The 17,754-nt window shown below is 46.8% G+C and overlaps 1 protein-coding gene across 3 annotated transcripts in view; it reads left to right on the forward strand.

Moving 5' to 3' along the window:
• Positions 1-17,754, forward strand: part of NTRK3 (neurotrophic receptor tyrosine kinase 3) — a 177,859-nt gene that overhangs the window by 23,851 nt on the left and 136,254 nt on the right. For all 3 annotated transcript variants that reach the window (XM_065734000.1, XM_065733997.1, XM_065733998.1), the window contains exons 2-3: positions 176-250; positions 1,106-1,177. In XM_065734000.1, the coding sequence (XP_065590072.1) occupies positions 176-250; positions 1,106-1,177 (147 nt within the window). The remainder of the gene's footprint in view (positions 1-175; positions 251-1,105; positions 1,178-17,754) is intronic.

Below are 17,754 nucleotides of genomic sequence, written 5' to 3' on the forward strand. Positions count from 1 at the left end.
CATACCATGTATCCGGGGTTATGCATGCTGAAGCCAGAGTACGTCTAATCCCCAGACCTTCTGTGAGTTGAAGGTTTGGGCTCTAGCGAAGGTGGACACGATGCTGTGTGCTGTCTTCTGAATGGGCAGAGCCATCTGGATGTGCTGTGGCTGAACCTTTCTTTCTCTTTTACAGACATCTAGAGAACTGGAAGAACTTGCAGACGCTGAATGCTGTAGACATGGAGCTGTACACGGGACTCCAGAGGCTGTGAGTATGTCTTGCATGTCAGGGAGGAGAGAAGTGCACTGGGCAGTTGCTTGCTTCCTAAGCAAATGGTTCCCCCTGTCTCTGTGCTGTGGTATTCAGAGCCTACTTAAGCTGCTGGCTCTGCAGTGTTTTGTTATGAGACTTCACAAAATGGAGATGAAGTGCTTTCTGGTCTTTGCTGGATCTGGGAGAAGGAAGATTGCTAGCTGCTGACAGCTCTGTCAACACACATCAGCCCTGACCTCTCCTCTCCCCCGCTGTTCTGGTGCTGGGCTTGTGCATTGTTCTGACTCATTTCAGTCCCACAATGTGAATTTCCAGCTGTCTCTGCCAATCCTTCAATGCTGGGCTGTTGGTTCTCATTTAGTATGGTTGTTGTTGTGGTAGTGCTGCACAATAAGGAAATGGCATCTCCCTGTGCAGCCCTCCTGGTTTCAGAAGAGCTTGACCTTGTGCATCACAGAGAAACTGAGCCCCTTGGGCCTGACATGGTTTTCTTGGTGCTTGGGAAGAGTGGGTACCACCCCATTGTCAGAACCCCAAAAAACTGCACGTTAAACATCTTGCGTACAGACTGATGTGGTTCTCATCTTGATAAAGCAAAATTCAAAGGGGCATACTGATGTTTCCAGCACTGCAGCTGCTCCATGCTGAGCCTGTGTCCCCATGTATCAGCATGACTTCACGAGCTAAGAAGCCCAATTTTCTCTGCATTTGAGGAGGGTGTCTCAGATGAGATGTCCTTCCCTAGGGACTGGAGGGCTCCCAGCATTGGACACTCTCTGGTGCTCAGTGCAGGGCTTTGGGGCAGTCTTCTACACTGACTTCATTGCTGCCCTTTCAATCTCTTTCCAGGACAATCAGGAACTCAGGACTACGAAATATCCAGCCACGAGCCTTTGCAAAGAACCCTCACCTGCGCTACATGTGAGTGCAGCTGCCTCCTCCCCGTGCCCCCTCTGCAAGACTTTGGATGTACGGCATGGCAGGAGGGAGGGATGATCCTAAGGGGAGTGGGTTTGAGAGGTGGCCATCTCGTTATGCAAATCCTGAGGCACATGGCTGTCAGCTCTCCTGAGGTCTGGCTTTGTGAACTGGCCTCTTCAATGGGCAGGGGGTAGGGCTGGAGTTAGGGTACTGTGTGCCTGGTCCCTTGTTAACCATTGGGTATGGTGCCCCTAGGAGCTTTTCTATGCTTGAGGCCAGTGGAACTGATTTATTTACTGGATATCTATTCACTTTCCCAAGGGGTTGAACAAATGCTAGACTATGGAAGATGTTCACAGGCTTGGAATGGCAATTCAAAGCAACTGTGTCCAAGATAAACTCTTCTTGGCTCTGGTACAGATTAAAGGAAAATAAAGTTGGTGAGAATCACCCAGCTTTGGGTGTGAGCTGACGGGCTGGATGGAGAGCATCCCTTCATTTTAGAAACAGATGCCAGTAGCTTTTTCCATAGGAAAATGGCTGTAGAGCAGAGCCATTTGACTCTGTGGATGCATGTGGCCATTAATACGGGATGTTACTGGTAGAGGGAGATATATACAACCTGCAGAGAGGGATATATTTGTCTTTTGATGTGTGCTCAGAGATTATTTGAACTGAAAACCCCAAAAGCTTCCTTTTTGGAAAACCAGTTACAGTTGCTAAGTGACGGTAAAGTACTTGCTAAATAGGAGATGTGCAGTACCAAAGGGCACGAATAGTTAAGGGCATTATGAACAAACACCAGGCCTTTCTCAGTTTTAAAAGTGCATATCTTGTTATAATAAAACCTTCTTAACACAGACCAAAGGGATTTCCCTGATTTTCACACTTCATTATTTTGATTTGTAGCGTTTGTTTTGTGTTTTCTGTAGTTGTTTGTTACTGGGAAATATTCTTTCTGAAGTATCTCTCCCAGCTGATCTTTTTTTTTTTTTTTTGAAGGTAGTTTGTCAATTGTGCTGTTGCAGTTTATGTATGTAACAGATAAAAATGAATAACATTTGATTCCTGATGAAATCAGTTTGGTTGTCATAGGAGTTTAGAAGGAAATAGGCTCGTTTTGAATCTGAATATGTCATTAATGTGTACACATGCAATCGTTACTGCTTTCTTTTGTTTTTCTTTTGTCTTCTGAGATTACTTTGGAGATGGGGGGGGGGGGGGGGGGGGGGTTGAAAAAACCCCACCTTATCCATCTTGTGTCAAAACTGAGGTTGGTATGTTGTGATGAAATATGTGTTTGTTTACTGCTCGGGCCGTGTAAGATTGATCATGTTCTTAACATCTTTCTTTCCTTGCTGTTGGAAGCTCGAGGCAAGTAAGTACATTATTTGGTCAGCGTTTGCTGCTAGGATTTGATGCTGTTGTGCGCACCCAGCAGTGTGTCCCTAGTGTATGAATGCTTGCAAGGTGGCCGCTCCTGGTGGTGGATTCTCATCCCCAGGGATGCAGACCTGGATCTTGCAGGCACATAGGCTTCATTGAACTCTTAGATCATGGTGCTGGCCTCTTTATCCTGGGACTATCCAACTCTGGCATAGGAGCATGGATGCTGTCCAGGATTTTTGCAGGCACCTTACAGGCACCTGGTGCCAACTGGGGTCCACTATGTGCCCATGGGACTACGTCGGCACGTCAGGGTATCTCCATAGAATCGCAGAATTGTAGGGGTTGGAAAGGACCTCTAGAGATCATTGAGCCCAACCCCCCTGCTGAAGCAGCTCCCTAGCACAGGTAGGCATCTGGGTGGGTCTAGTTCCCATGTACATTTGTCCAGAACTTCCTATGCTTCAGTCTGTGGCCATTTCCCCTCATCCTATCACCACACACTGCTGAGAAGAGTCTAGCCTCGTCCCTTTACCTCCTGCACCTTAGGTATTTATAGATGTGGATCAGATCCCCTCTGAGTCTTCTTTTCTCAGCCTTTCCTCATAAGGGAGGTACTCCACACCCTTTATCATTTTTGTGGTCCTTCACTGGATTCTTTCCAGGAGATCCCTGTCTTTTTTGTACTGGGGAGCCCAGAACTGGACACAGTACTCCAGATGAGGCCTCACCAGGGCAGGCTAGAGGGGGAGGATCACCTCCTTCAACCTGCTGGTCATGCTCTTTTTAATGCTATTGGGCTTCTAGGCCACCAGGGCACACTGCTGGCTCATGGCCAACATGTTGTCCACCAGGCCACCCAGGTCCCTTTCCTCAGAGCTCCTCTCCAGTGGATTATCACCCAACCTGTACTGGTGCATGTGCTTATTCCTCCCTAGGCGCAAGACTCTACACTTGCTCTTGCTAAACCTTACCTGGCTCCTCTCTGCCCGGCTCTTGAGTCCAGATCTTGTTGAATGGCAGTACAGCCTTCCAGAGTGTCAGCCATTCCTCTCAGCTTTGTATCATCAGCTGAGGGTGGACAATATCCCCGCATCAAGATCACTGATGAAAATGTTGAACAAGACCAGACCCAGTTCTGACCCCTGAGGAACACCGCTAAATACAGGCCTCCAACTGGACTCTGCACCACTGATCACAGCCCTCTGAGCTCTGCCAGTCAGCCAGTTCTCAGTGCACCTCATTGTTCATACATCTATTCCACACTTCCTCAGTTTTGTTATAATGAGTTGTGGGAGTCAGTGTCAATTACTTGCTGAAATCAAGGTAGACTACATCCACTGATCTCCTCTCATCCACCCAGCCAGTAATGACATCATAGATGGCTATCAGGTTGGTTGAGCATGACCTCCCCCTGGTGAACCCATGCTGACTACTTCTGATGACCTTCTCTCCCAGTTGCCTGGAGATGGCATCCAGAACAAACTGTTCCATCATCTTTCCAGGGACAGAGGTGGGGCTGACTGGCCTGTAGTTTCTTCTCAGCTGCTGCTTCCCTAAGGAACTCATCTTGCTGAGAACTTGATTTTTTTTCTGAAGCCACCGTGCATAGGTGCAAGGGATAAAAGGATTAATGGAAATATCACTCTGCTGTGAGTCTTGGACTGCTTCAAGTGGGTACAGTGGCTGACAAGTTCCAGTCCTCTTGTGGCAGAGTTGGCAGCAGCTGAATGTGTTGCAGGACAGTGAACTTAAGGCTCATGGAGTCACTGCTGTGTGGTTTTGCCCCTCCTTTGCCAGGTGTTTGGATAATTGCAGGTGGAGTTGAGCCTATAGAATACACACGTCTACCAAACAACAAGGAGGCTTCACAGCATGAGTGAATCTGGGGTGCTGCAAGCTGGTTCTGAAAAGCAGCAGGCATTTTTCCACATGAAGCTTGTATATAAATGACAGGGACTCAATTGCTTTTTTTCCCTATTCCTCCCTATTCTGAGTTGAATCCCAGCCTCCTACTGAAGTGTCTTTTTTCCCAACGTCTTTCATCAAGGCTCTCTCATCTCAGATGGACCAGATAGCTCTGCCTTCTCCCAGCAGCTTCTATTTCTGGCCCTTCCTTGGTGCACATACTTGTCTTCAGACCCCAGCTGTGCAATCATAATCAGATCACTTAGCTTTAATTGCAGGAGCTCAGGTTTGTAGGGATTTAAAATAATGCTTCTGGATGAGGTTTGGTGTGTTCATTTAAATTCCACCCCCTTCCCCATTGTAGATCTTGGGCCATTGATTTCTTCTAAAAGTAGTACTGACTGGGTGTTGAAGAGGATGGATGTAAGTGTGATCTAAACTGAATGTCAACCAGAGTCTTTCTGCATGCTTACTCTGGAAGTCTTTTTTATTTCTGTACAGAATTGCATTGTCAGGTTCCTGCTCCCACTTCTGTGTGGCTTTGACTTTCCCTTATCGAGTAGAGAAATGGTTGTGGAGAGCACTGAGCATTGGATGTGAGGAGGTATAGGTTGTGGAAAAACTCAGTCCTGACTGCACAGATCTGGGTAAATTGAGGTAGTAGACTGTGAAAATGTTTAGTGATGACACAAAACCTCAGTCTTTGGCTTGACATACACAAGAAGGCTTTAGCATGCCTAAATTTGTGACACATGAACCACCTGAATACATATTTACTATGTCACTGTGTGTAGAAAAGCCTATTGAGGAGGAAGTCTTGCATGCTCTTAGCCTACCTGCCCTTCTCTTAGTAATATTGGAATGCTCTGGTCAATTTAATTCAACTTGGTAGAAAAATTACAAGTCATGAGGATCTTTTTCATATAACTGTCATGAAAATTGGCAGAGAAACAGTGCAGAGAGGTTGTCGTAGTGCCCTGTAGGAAGGAATGTAGCACGATCACAGTCCTTAACTTAGATACTGGGAAGTCACCAGGAGTACCCAGCACCGGGAATCAGTGCTCAGAAGAGGATGAGACCTGATTGCTTCCAGGCAGTGTGTCCAGCCCTCTCTGCTCACAGCTGAGGTGATAGAGCTGTGCGTGGGGGAGAGGAGAATTCCAGCAGATTGTGCCTAGGGCTAGACAAATTGACTTTTGTGGTGTCTGAGTCTCCCTGTACTGGGAAACAGGTACTTAAGAGACTGTAATTCCCTCTAAATGTTTTCCTGAGCAGCTGCATACTGGGCCAGCCAGTCAGGAGGCACTGTTTGCAGAGGGTAATTGTGCACACCTTATTTATTGTGGAGGAAAGAAAACAAATTAAGGCTGTGTAATTATAGAGACAGGCACACTTTTAAATAAGGCTTAAGTAGTCAGATTTCTATTTAGAAAATTAATAATTGCCATTTCTGCCTGCGTTTAGAGGCTCATCTTAAAGTGTCTTCTGGAGGTTTATACATGCTCTAAATGGGTTTGTGGGCTGGCCAAGACGCAGCTCTTGTCAAAGAGCTCTCTCTCAGCACTGCGTGCCAGAGCAGGGATGGGGTTGAGGATGAAGCTTTTTCCTGTTTTTCGCTCAAGCATCTTAAAGACAGAGTTTTTGGGGAAAGGTGGAGCGGGCTTCATGAGTATTCTGTACTGACCACAACTGGTTTTTGAGTATTGTATGGGCAGGTCACTCTCTGTTCTTCAGGATTTTGTCTTTGAGATCCAGTCAGTGTTTCTGCTACAAAATTGAGGCTTGAGGATAGACTGGAAGGTGCTGATAGGAACGTGCATGGACCTACTTTAACTGATGAAGACTGACCTGGCTGATGTATGGGACTGTTCCTGTAGATAAACCCACAACGTGGTTAACCTGGATTACTCTAGAAGCTGTGCTGCCAGTTGTACAGCCTGGAGGGTGGAGCTGGCTTGGGTATCCTGTTGGATTCCTGGCAGTTGTGTGGTGTCCCTGTTCATTGCAGGGCAGTTGGAATAGATGGCCTTTAAAGGTCCCTTGGAACTCCAGTGATTCTATGTTGTCATGTGAGCTGGTACTCTGGAGTTGGGAGTAGTCAGCAATTTTGACGTGGGAGTTCCCAGAGCCACCTTGGGGGTTTAGCTTTGGAGAGGGAAGAAACTGGGCTGTTTCCCCCTGAAAACTGAGGCAGCTCTGAGTTTGTGTTCTCTGCAGTGATGTTTTGGGACAGCACTTGAAGCCCTCTGGCAGCTGAAGCCTGTGTGATTACAAGGGCTGCAGGCAACAGATTTGCAAGGCTGGCAAGGTTTACCTTCTTTGCTCTGCACACCTGGGAGATTGATCAAAATCTTATAATAAACAAACAAAATATTGGACTTTGAGTTATTGCAAGTATAGCATCGTTCTCTCAGTCATGGCTTGAGGGTCATTTTCCTGTCCTTTGTGTTTAATGATCTATTACCTTGCTCTAAAAGATCTGCTTGTGTATAAGGCAGTCAAATTTTTGCTCCCCTCCTGTAAACAACTCCACACTCTGTGACTGCCTGCAGTCCGTTGCTTGATACTGGATGTGCTATTACTCTTTTTCTCTCTTCCTGATGATTTCTCCACACTTTGTCCTTTCATCACTGCACTGCTCTCATATCCATCTTGGCAGCCTCCTCCTAATCCAAACTGTCATGTGTTAATTGCTTATGTTTTCCTTTCTGTACTCCTGAGCTAGTGCAGTCTGACAAGACCCGTGTGTAAGCTGGGGCACAGTAGATGAGAGCTCTTAGCTCACTGAAAGAAGCAATGTGCTTAACTAAGTCATCTCCTTGATAATTTAATGTGTTTTACTTTGCATTTGCAAAGGACTAAATGGGAATTGAATTTTTGCATGACTATGGGAAAAAAATTATGTGAAAAATTAAATAGTCTTTCACTTCCATTAGGTGAATGTTCCTTCATTATTCCTAATCAAGCAGGCAGTTTGGGTACAGTTTGGTTCACACTTTTACTCTAAACAAGCTGCCACCCCACCACCTTCTAACAGTGTGCCTTCCGTGCTGTGATTTACTTAGGAAACATTTTCCCCCGTGTCTCTCTAGTTGTTCTGTAAAATGATGGGCACACATAGCACAGTCACTAAAATAAACAGCAGCAATGTCTCCTCTTCCATAAACTTTCCTGCTCTGACTTTCTATCTGCTCTGTTCCCTGGTTGCCACTGCAGAGCAGGCCCTTGCTGATATGCTAACTGACAGCAGTGGTTCGGTGGGATGTTTATTCCTAGTCCTTACTGCAGGTGACAGACCAGCAGCTAACTGCAGCTGTTTGTTTTCCTGCAGCAGCAAAGGTAGGGTCTGTGTTTTACCGGCCGTTGTGAGCAAGGCTAGAGGAGATTCTAGTTCCCTCTAGGACTGTAGTTTTCCTTTAGGCTGGGTTGAAATCATTTGACTTGTATGTAGAGGGCTGGGTATAGGATTCCTGACTGCAGGCTGCTTGGGGGAAGGTTTTTTGTACCTTGGAGCAAGACCTGTTCTGCCTTGATCCCCCCACCTGAAAACCTGGAACAACAGCACTTGTTTTCTCTCCTTTTATTCTATTTGCAGTATAACTCCTAGTATGCTTTCTTGTGATATCTGGCATTGAGTTGTGGGATGTGTTTGCAATGTAAGACGAGCTATAATAATACTATCACAAATATTTGTTGCCTGCTGAGATTCTTATGTCATACCTATCGCTCCAGTACCTGGGCTCTCAGTGTTTCAGCATGGCTTTCTCTCTCTTTCCTTCCTTTGAAGTGCTGAGATATTTCCACCTGCCTTGTGTGACTATGGGGATTTTATTTTGCTTTCTGAAGGTTGATATTTTTTTTTGTTTTGTTTTGTTTTTTGGAATATCTGTGGAAGAGACAACTGCTTTTGTTTTCCAGATCAGCAACTGCCTTTCTGGTCCTGTTTTTCTCTTCAATTTAAAAAAACAATCAAAAAACCAAAAACATTGCTGCAAGTTACAATGGGGATGATTTGAATGAGGCTGTCAGTCTTCCTAGATGGAAATTTTCTTGGGAGTTGGTCTTTGGGTTGTTCATCCTCTGTAATATGTAGTCCTTGAGCAACAATGACCTGATAGATGTCTTGCTGGGAGCTGCCCTTCAAAGAGAGGCCAGAATTCAGGTGCAGTCCTGAAGAAGACATGTAGTTGGTTAAACCTCACTATGTCTTTCAGCTTCTCTTGTGCAAGAACTTCTTTATGGTGTGGGTGATGGAGCACTGGAAGAAGCTGCCCAGGGGAGTTGTGGAATCTTCTCTGGAGTATTCAAGACCTGCCTGGGCACCCACCTGGTGTAGGGAACCTGCTTTGGCATTGGGGTTGGACTTGATGATCTCTTGAGGTCCCTTCCAACCCCTGTGATTCTCAGAAGAAAACAGCAGCAGCACAGAATGAACTGATTCCAGGAGACAGGGGACTGACTGTGACCAGATTTTGTTTCTAGGTGCTTGGGGTCACTTCATAATGGCAATAAGCCAGAGGGTATTTCTGGAGTTCTTTTTAGTTGCTTCCTAAAACCTTTGGCTCAGTTAATAAGTTGTATAAAGTGTGTTTTTCTGTCAGTGCCAGTGTAAGAGCTATTGCACAGAGAGAAGGAACTTCCCAGAAAGGACCTGAGTGTAGAAGCCTCATGGAAAGCTGCTGAGAGAGAGCTATCATAGTGGGATGAGTGAAAGTTAAGTGACCGTGCAAACTATCTCACCTGAGATCTTTCTTTTTCTGATACTGGTTTACTAACAATACATTTCCATGGCTTATTTTCCCTTCTTTTTAATGTACAGACAGTCTGCACCAGGGCAGAAAAATAGAAACATTCAAATCATGCATTATTTGAGTAATAATACATCAGGGCATGAATGATGGGATATTAATCCACAGTAGTGTATGGCCAGGTGATAATTTAAATGTCACGAGTTAAGCAGTTGTGTGTTTTATTGGAATTATAAAATTTTATTAGGAAAAGAAAAATGGGGGGGGGGGGAGGTGGGAAGTTTCTCACCAAGCCTCTCCCCTTATTTGTATTAGGGATGAATTTTGAATTTTCAGACGCAAGGCACTGGGAGGGTTATAACGTTGCGAATAGGAGCACGAGGTCTTTCTTCCCCTGGTGCTGTGGGTGATTGGAGGGGACAGATCCGGTCATCGGGTTGAGTCAGGAGTGCCTGGTGTCCCCTTTTTCCTGCCGTGCTGTGAGTGGTGTGCTGCCGTTCAGCACCACGGACAGGGGCCCACCAGGGCCCTCCTGCCACTGCCTGTGCTCCCGGTTCCCATCCTCCAGCCCAGGCCTGGCCTTAGTCCCACTGACCAGGCTTCCCAGCCTCCCTGCCTCCAACCCTCCTGTTCTCTCTGCCCGTAGCTGGGCATTCCAGCTTCCGAGTAGCCCCAGCCACCCTGACTGCAGTGCAGGTCTTCTCTGCTTGCAGCCATGCTTGTGCTGAAGTCTCCTTTTCTCCTTGCCTCTTGCTCATCCCCAGCCCTGCAGCATTCTCTCCTTCCTCTTAGAACCAATTTCTTTCCGTTCCAGCCCTAGCTAAACTCCCCTAAAGTGATGAGTGGAGCAGCACCTGCACACACCTGGCTGCAGGTGCAGGCTGCGTTGAGCCATTAGGTGTGAGTTCACCTGAGGAATGACCTGCCTGGTTTCACTGCCAGCAGCACTTTCAGTCTTCCATCTTTCCCTCTGTATGAAGCAAGTCTTCTGAGATGTCTGTTTGACAGATGCAATATAAACTTTCTGAACTGCAGTGGCTCCTGGCACTGGCTTTGTTCTGCAGTAGGAATGGAGTCATCCTGCAGCAGTACTACCCGGCACTGCCTGTGGGTTTCTCACACGAGAAGTTTACTAGAACTGTCCTCTGACCTCACTGTAACCATAGCTCGTGGTTAAATGTTTGTTGAATCCAGTTGTGCTCGCTGATAATTGTGAGTAATTTGCAGTCCTGGAATAATGAAGGAATGCTTTCTGCAGTTTGAAGTACTCTGTGCTTTATGGTGATTATGCTTTTCATTTGAAAATACTCCTCATGGTGACCAAGGTTTGTAGATGAAGTTTTTCCTCTACCCTTTTTTCTGTGCAATGTGTTTTGAGAAGAACAGGAAATATACAGCCCCTTTGTTCAGATGTTCCTGTGAATTCTTTTGACAGAACTAATTGCTAAGGACAAAACATGTTTCTGCTTTCAGTGTGGTTATGAGCAAGGGTTGCAGTAAGCAGGATTTGCTGGACCCTGGCTGTCTTTAGTAGCTGTAGGCAACTCTCTGCTCAGAACAGTACTCCCCTGCGTGTGCTCAACTGCTGCAAACATGCACATTTCTGCTTCAAACTCCATGCTCACGTGTGCTCCTGGGTGCTTCTGCCTTCCTGCTCCCCATCCCCATGGGTCCCTGGAGAGAGCTGTGAGCCAGCTCTCTGCTTGATGTTGTCTGTCTCCCAGGTAGAGTGTTTATCTTGCCGTTTGATGAGGCATAGCTGGAGCATATCAGCATCACCTCCTGCTGTGGCCAGGAGCCTCTGTGATGCACAGGAGGTGGCAGCTGCCAGCTCTACTGGCTGACAGTGCGGTCCCTTTGGTGGAGCATGGTCCCTCTGGAGGTGCATGATCCTACAGCTCTGCCTTCTCTTCCTCATGTGTGCCCTGCAGATCTGGTCCCTCGGGGTGTCATAGGATCATAAAATAACTTGGGTTGGAAGGGACCTTAAAAGGTCATCTATGTGTCCAGCTGCTTGATCTCAAGATCTGCCTGTGCTCAGTGGGGATGCGGGCTGGGTGCTGTGGGCTAATGGCAGGTTTTCTTTTCATTAGCTGGTGTAAACACAGCTCTTTGGCAGCAGCCTCCTTTTCTGAGCCTGGGAAGACTGTATTTCCTTTTATCTATAATTTAGTGAAGTGTCAAGCCACAGAAGTTGTAACAGTAATAAGTTTCCTCTGCAGCTTATTTATTTGCTGAAAAGGTGGGTTTCATTCCAGGGCTGTGGCTTTTTCATGCTTTTCTTCTGCAAGGGATGATGGCTGCTTATGCAGCCTCCCTTACAGTGTATTCATGCAGCCTTCCTTGGGAAGCTCACATACAGTAGCCACGTGGCCAGACAAACTTGGGGTGAACTGTGGAAAATATCGTGGGTCTGGAGAGGAGAGGGGGAGGGATTGACTGGGGCAGGGAAGAACCATGTGTGTGAGTTCTATGGGAAGCAAGTGTAGAGGAAAAATGGGTTTGCTAGAAAATACTTGGGAACAGTGCTTCTATATTAACCAGAATCTTCCTTTCCTCCTTCAACATGGCTTTGGAGGCAATATTAGAGTCTTCCTAATTATTTTTCTTGGACGAGTTTTGCGATCCTGATGATATTAATTATTCTTAAAGGTCAACAGCACTCACTTGAATCCCCTTCTGTTCTATCATGTAATCAGTTAATTAATTGGAAACCATTTAGCAATGTCTGCTGAGAGCTTAGCCTGCCTAATGCCCTGTTGTTTTGCTGTTGCTGGGAGATATAGGCGTGTGTGTGTATATATATGTATATATATTCATTTTTGTATCTTCAGAGCCTCTGCTTGCAGATTCCTCGTCACTGTCCCAGACTCTCTCTGCCTCTGGCAGCTCCCCAAGGCAGACAAATCAGTGCTCAGGCATAGCTGTTACTGTTCCCTTTACTAACCCCTGCAAGAGCAGTGTATGAGATTATTCAGGGCTCATTGATTTCTGGGCATTCAATTAAGAGCATGTGTGGGAGAACTACTTTTAATATAAATTTAATGCAAGAGCCTTCAACAGCAGTGAGTACAGCCCCCACTGGGGAGGGGGAAGGAGGACAAGATTCCATTCCAGGGCTCTGTCCTCAACGTGATGAAGTTGGGGCTCTCGTGTACACGTTGCCCTGCTCTCATGTCCATGGGGTGCCCTCCTTGCTGGAGTGGTGCACCCATCCTGAATGCTTTAGCACACTGATGGGAGATGCAGTTGGAAACACATGGGATTCTGGGAGTGCATTTTTCTGCAGTCTGGTGTCCCTGTGTGTATGGAGATGTTAGGAAATGCCCCTTAAGGTACTTTCCATCCCATGCTGTCTCCTCTTGCTATGTCTCAGTACAGCAGGGGTGATTTTTATCATGCAGCCGTCTGGTTTCCTTGGGCCTGCTGGAAACCTGTGAGTGGGAGGCATTCCCCAGCTGTTTTCTGTTCCTATCTGGAAGAAACATGCAATTTGAAGCAAACAGGCAGGCTAAAGCCAACCCCTTGCTGGAGCTGTCAGCTGGCAACCCTTGTTCTCAATCAGTACAACTCTCCGATATTGTAGCTGAGTATCAAAGCAGGAGAAAAGCCCAGTGTACAGTTATTCCAGATGTAATGGACCTAAAATGACTCCAAGTGGGGAAAGAAGAGGAAGGACTGGTGCAAAGCATGTCTGAGGATACCTCAGCTGTGAGAAGACAGCCGTAGGGAAGGGCTCTTGCCTGTTGTAGACTGTCTTTTCCATGAGTGGGAGATTGGCATGTTTTGCAGATGCTGCTGAACTCTGCCCTGCGGGGAAGCTGGCAGGCAAAAGGAAAGCAACTGCAGGGCTGACCTCGCTTTTAACCTTTCCTCGAGTCCTCTGGGAGCCCAGATGTCTTCGTAGAAGAGCAGTGTAAGCAGCATATAACAACAACAGGAGGGCCAGATCCCCTCCTTTGGTTCATCTTGAAGCATAGGGGACGATGTTACCCACATCTGCTGTCCACTTCCCATCTGTACCATGTGCCAAACACAGAACTGTGAGCAGTGATGAGCTCTGAGGCATGATGCATCTCCAAAAAAGAGCTTAGTGCAGCTGGGAGGTGCCTCGGACAAGATGAGCTGGAGCATGTGAAGGGATCTTGGGGCTGGAGATGGCCTTTGAGGGCTTTAGGCTGGGCCACGGGCTGTTGGCAGAGGTGGTGGGAGGAGAGGAGTGGAGCAGATGTGCTGGGAGCTGCTGGAGCTGTGGTGCCACACGCCCCGTCCCTCCTATGCTCTGAAGCTTCTGCGTTCCTATGCTGTTATTTAAAGAACAGTGTGGAGGAGTCGCCCCTCTCCACCCCCTTCCATCCTGTTTCAGTGGCATTTGGGATTTATGAATTATGATATTGGAACTAGGAGGCGCGAAGGGATGCTGGGCTGTTCCTCTCTGCTGTCACATCTTTTGGGCATAGTGGGTGAGTGCTTAGGATAGTGGGGTCCCTACTGGTGATGCTCTCTTTTAATGCAGGAGGCCTTGAGTTTGGGAGATTATCACAAGTTCTGGCTGTTAGAACAAGAAATAATTTGGAAAGAATTATATGAAAATGGGATGTGATTTGTGAGTTCAGATACCTTGTAAATCATGGTATGATAATATGGATGCAATTAGGAGTGAGGTGAGAAGAGTTATGGTGTCCAAACTCACACAGGAAGTTTGAACCCTGATGGCTGTGTTATTCTGCTGTGTTTGGGGCCAGTGAGGACCTGGGCACTACTGACCTACCTAACCATATTTTCCATGTGTGAGGTTTGCATGTACTGGGCACTCTGTGATGCTCTGCAGGCATTCAGGTGTGTTCTGCTGGGACTTTGTGCTGAGCTATGGGAGATTTCAGCTGAGTCCAGCTCTTGCAGAGGCTTTGTGGTGAGGTCTGTATGTATTTCTGCAGCTTCTGGGACTGGCTGGGGATAAATCTAATACATTAAGGAAATACATCCAGTTCTGAGGAAGGCAGCTGGGGAGGTATGATGTATGCCTCATCTCTGATTTGTGCCACACATTTGCGTGAGTTTTTCCAACCTTGGCTGCTGTGATCCATGAATCCCACCATCAGGGTGGCACCGTGTTATTAAAATGCGTGGAAAACTTCCCCCGTGCAGAACTGGTTGATTCACGGTGGAAATAAGGGTGAGTGGAGGAGGGACAGGCAAGCAGAGTCCCTCCCCAGCACAGCTTCTGACATCATGTCAGACTGAACCACATAATATAGCTTACAGTTTAATTACAGGGGCTCTAGCTTATTGGTGTCATTAATGAGGCATCCTGCTTAATTTAGCTGAATAAAAATGGCTTTAATAGTGGGAATTCTTTTGGCAGCAGGGTAATTGAGGGAGAAGAACAACACACTTTCCTCTTTTGTGGAAGACCACTTGCTCTGGGCTGCCTGGATCTGGGCTCCTCTCCTGATCAGGATGGTGAGGTACTGGCACAGGTTGTCCAGAGAGGTAGGTTGTGCCACATCCCTGGATACACTCCAGGTCAGGCTGGATGGGGCTCTGAGCACCTGATCAGATGCAGGTGTCCCTGTTTAGTGCAGGGGAGTTGGACCAGATGGACTTGAAGGGTACCTTTCAACTCAAACATTTCTATTATTCTAAGTACAGGAGTGAGGGTCCTGTGCAGAAGGCGATGTTCTCCTAATCTCCACACATTCCTTGTGCACAGGATCCAAAAGGAGTGGTTTTCTTTTCTTTCCCCTCATTTTTCAGCCAGACTGCCACAGCTATGTCATGAGACAAGTTTCCATTTGCCAGTGTAAAATACACAGAGGTGTTTTGCTTCTGTCCCAGGTATCTCCCCCTGCATGAGATGTGCCATATTTTATTACAAGTGGAGTTGATGCTCAGGCTATCATAAAGGTTGTCTGGCATGCTCTGCTGTGGGATTGTTTCCTCTTTCCTATAACTCTGCCAAATTTTAATTGCCCAGGCTGAAGTTTTCTGTATTGGGTGTTTGCTTCTGGCTCAATCCATTATTTTTTTTTTTTTGATGATTTGTGTGGTTTCAAACAAAACCTGCTTGGATGGCTGACGCAGGGGATAGAGGGAAAATGGGCTGTTGGGCTTAAGCCAGAAAACACTGGTATGATGCTTCCATCCCAGGGTACCCACACCCTCCTTTTGTGGAGGGAGGAAATCTGCTTGTCAAAGAGCAAGTTGTGCAGAAAAGGCTTAATTTTGCTTTCTCCATGCAAGAGTGCCAGTATTCAAATGAATGAAAAAATTCTCTGCTATTCCTTAGTGCCTTCTGTGCTGCTCCCAGGCAAATAGTCTGGGTGTCTTGGGAAATACGTGAGATTTCCGTTCTGTGGCACCCAGCTTTATTTCTCCAGGACTTTATAGAGGCAAAGCAGATCTTGATCCAGTTGGAGGGAGTTTTGCAGAGGATATCTGGGAGTGGGTAGGTGAGATGAGGGGCAGCAGCTCTTGTTGGGACACAGAATGGAAGGATTCAAGGGCTTGGATGGTCACAGGATGTAGGTAAAGAGATCATAGAATTATATCTAGTCAAACCATCAACCCACGAGGAGTGTTTGGGAGTGGTTTGGAGAGTCATAGGTAAAAGCAATGGGCATCTGGAAACGAAAAGGGACTTTTGGCCTGGGAAACTCACTTTGCAGGGCTGTGGAACAGAGGGAACCTTACAAGCACTGAATTGGTTATAAAATGCCATTGCTCCATTCACCCGTGGAGCCATAATTTAATCTCCTCGTGTGCATGTACTGTGATACTATCTCTAATTACATAATCACATGCTATTTTCCCCAGGAAGCCTGCCCCATCCAGCACAGGGGATGGATCTATTCCGGTGAGAGATTGGGGCTGTGCTGGGAGGTTTTCCTGTAACAGCTCTGTATCTTCTTCTTTGCAACCTGAATGATGTACTTCTATGTTGTGCTTGAGAATGCAGCCCATTTCTGTCTCCATGCTGATATCAAGGCCTTGTACAAGGACCTTATTGACACAGTGCACGTTTGACATGACTGGGGCAAGGTCAGATGTGTGCAAGTGGAAATGCACATTGCCCAATGCTCAGTGTGGGTTGTGGCTTTCTGGGGTGGGTTGTGGGTGGTAGGAGTTGGTTTCCATGGACTGAAGGAGAAAAGCAGAGCACATCTGCATGGCGAAGATCCTTGTGTTAGTGAGGATGTTTCCTTCCTCCATCTCCCTGTGCCCTAAATTGTAATAACATGATCATGCTATTTTTGATTCCCTTATTTGCGTGGAAAGCCTGTTGTTTTTTCTCTTCTCTTTCAGAATCCAATTTTCTCTTGACATTTCTGCCTAATGTAGCAAAACATGACCTTTGAGAAAGGACACTCTAGCAAGACTCACTCCCTCCTCTGCATCTCTGCCTCTCTCCCACATTTTGCTGTCTCTCATGCATCCCGTTACGCTTCCTTCTCTTCTCTGTGTAGGGGGAGGGAGTGTACTGTCTCACTTCTCTCTAGCTCTCTAGCAATGATCTGCTCCTTCTTCCCCTCCCACTTTTCATCTGTCTTTGCAAACGTCCCAGGTGCTGAGTGCTCTGGGATGGATAAAGGAATTTTGCTGTTTCTTTATTTTATTATCGTTATTATTATGTGTTTTTTTTTTTTTTTTTTTTTTTTTTTACTTTTCCCCTGCTCAACATCACCTGCTATTTTTCCACCTCCCTAAACTTTGTTGGAGGCTGGAAGCAATTTATCTACAGCCTTGGGAATGGGGGGGCTCTTAGTCATCTGAAATGAGGTGCCTGTGGTTCAGGCACAGGGCAGTCTGAGGGGCATGACCAGACTTTAATGATGCAGTGCTGTGCTGTTGGGATGTTTGGGACTGTGAGTCTGCCATGCTCATGGAGTGCCATTGGGTTGCTGGTTTGATGTCAGAGCTACAGTGACTTCCCCATTCCGAACTGTAGAATTTCAGAGTAGGGCTTTGTGAAGGAGCCCTGTAGTGGGTGGGATGGATCTGGAGCTCCCAACAGGATAGGAACTGATAGCAGTGGAACCACACTCAGTGAGAAATGTAAGAAGTTGCCTCCTGTGTTTCTTGGGGCACAGATATGGGCAGATCTGGGATTCTGCCAACACCCCTCTGCTCACCCCAGGCATCCCCAGGAAGGCTGCCTGCTACAGGCAGCAATTTCCTTATCCTGTTGCACTGCTGGTAATCTGAGGCTCCTCTCTTTGTGTGGCTGCCTCCTCCCTGCCTAGCCTGCCCCCAGAACATCGTTTCTCTTTTGCTTTTAGTAATTCTTAGTTTGATTTTGCGCTCTTTTATCCCCCTGGCTTCCAGCCGAAGAGGCGATATCTGCTGGGTTGCAAGGCTCTCCCAGGTAGATGAGATTTATGTTTCTGCAAGTTTGGGCAGATGGAAAGAGGGATAGGGAGCTGTTAGCTGCCTTGGCGGCGATACCCCTGGGTGCAAGCAGCAAACAGCCATAACGGGATACTTCTAATGCACAGCTACTAGGTACCATATGATAATACCTTGGGTAATCATCGT

Source organism: Cyrtonyx montezumae, unplaced genomic scaffold (assembly GCF_038088225.1).
Source record: "Cyrtonyx montezumae isolate F1298 unplaced genomic scaffold, pur_monq_1.0 scaffold_17, whole genome shotgun sequence".
NCBI lineage: Eukaryota > Metazoa > Chordata > Aves > Galliformes > Odontophoridae > Cyrtonyx > Cyrtonyx montezumae.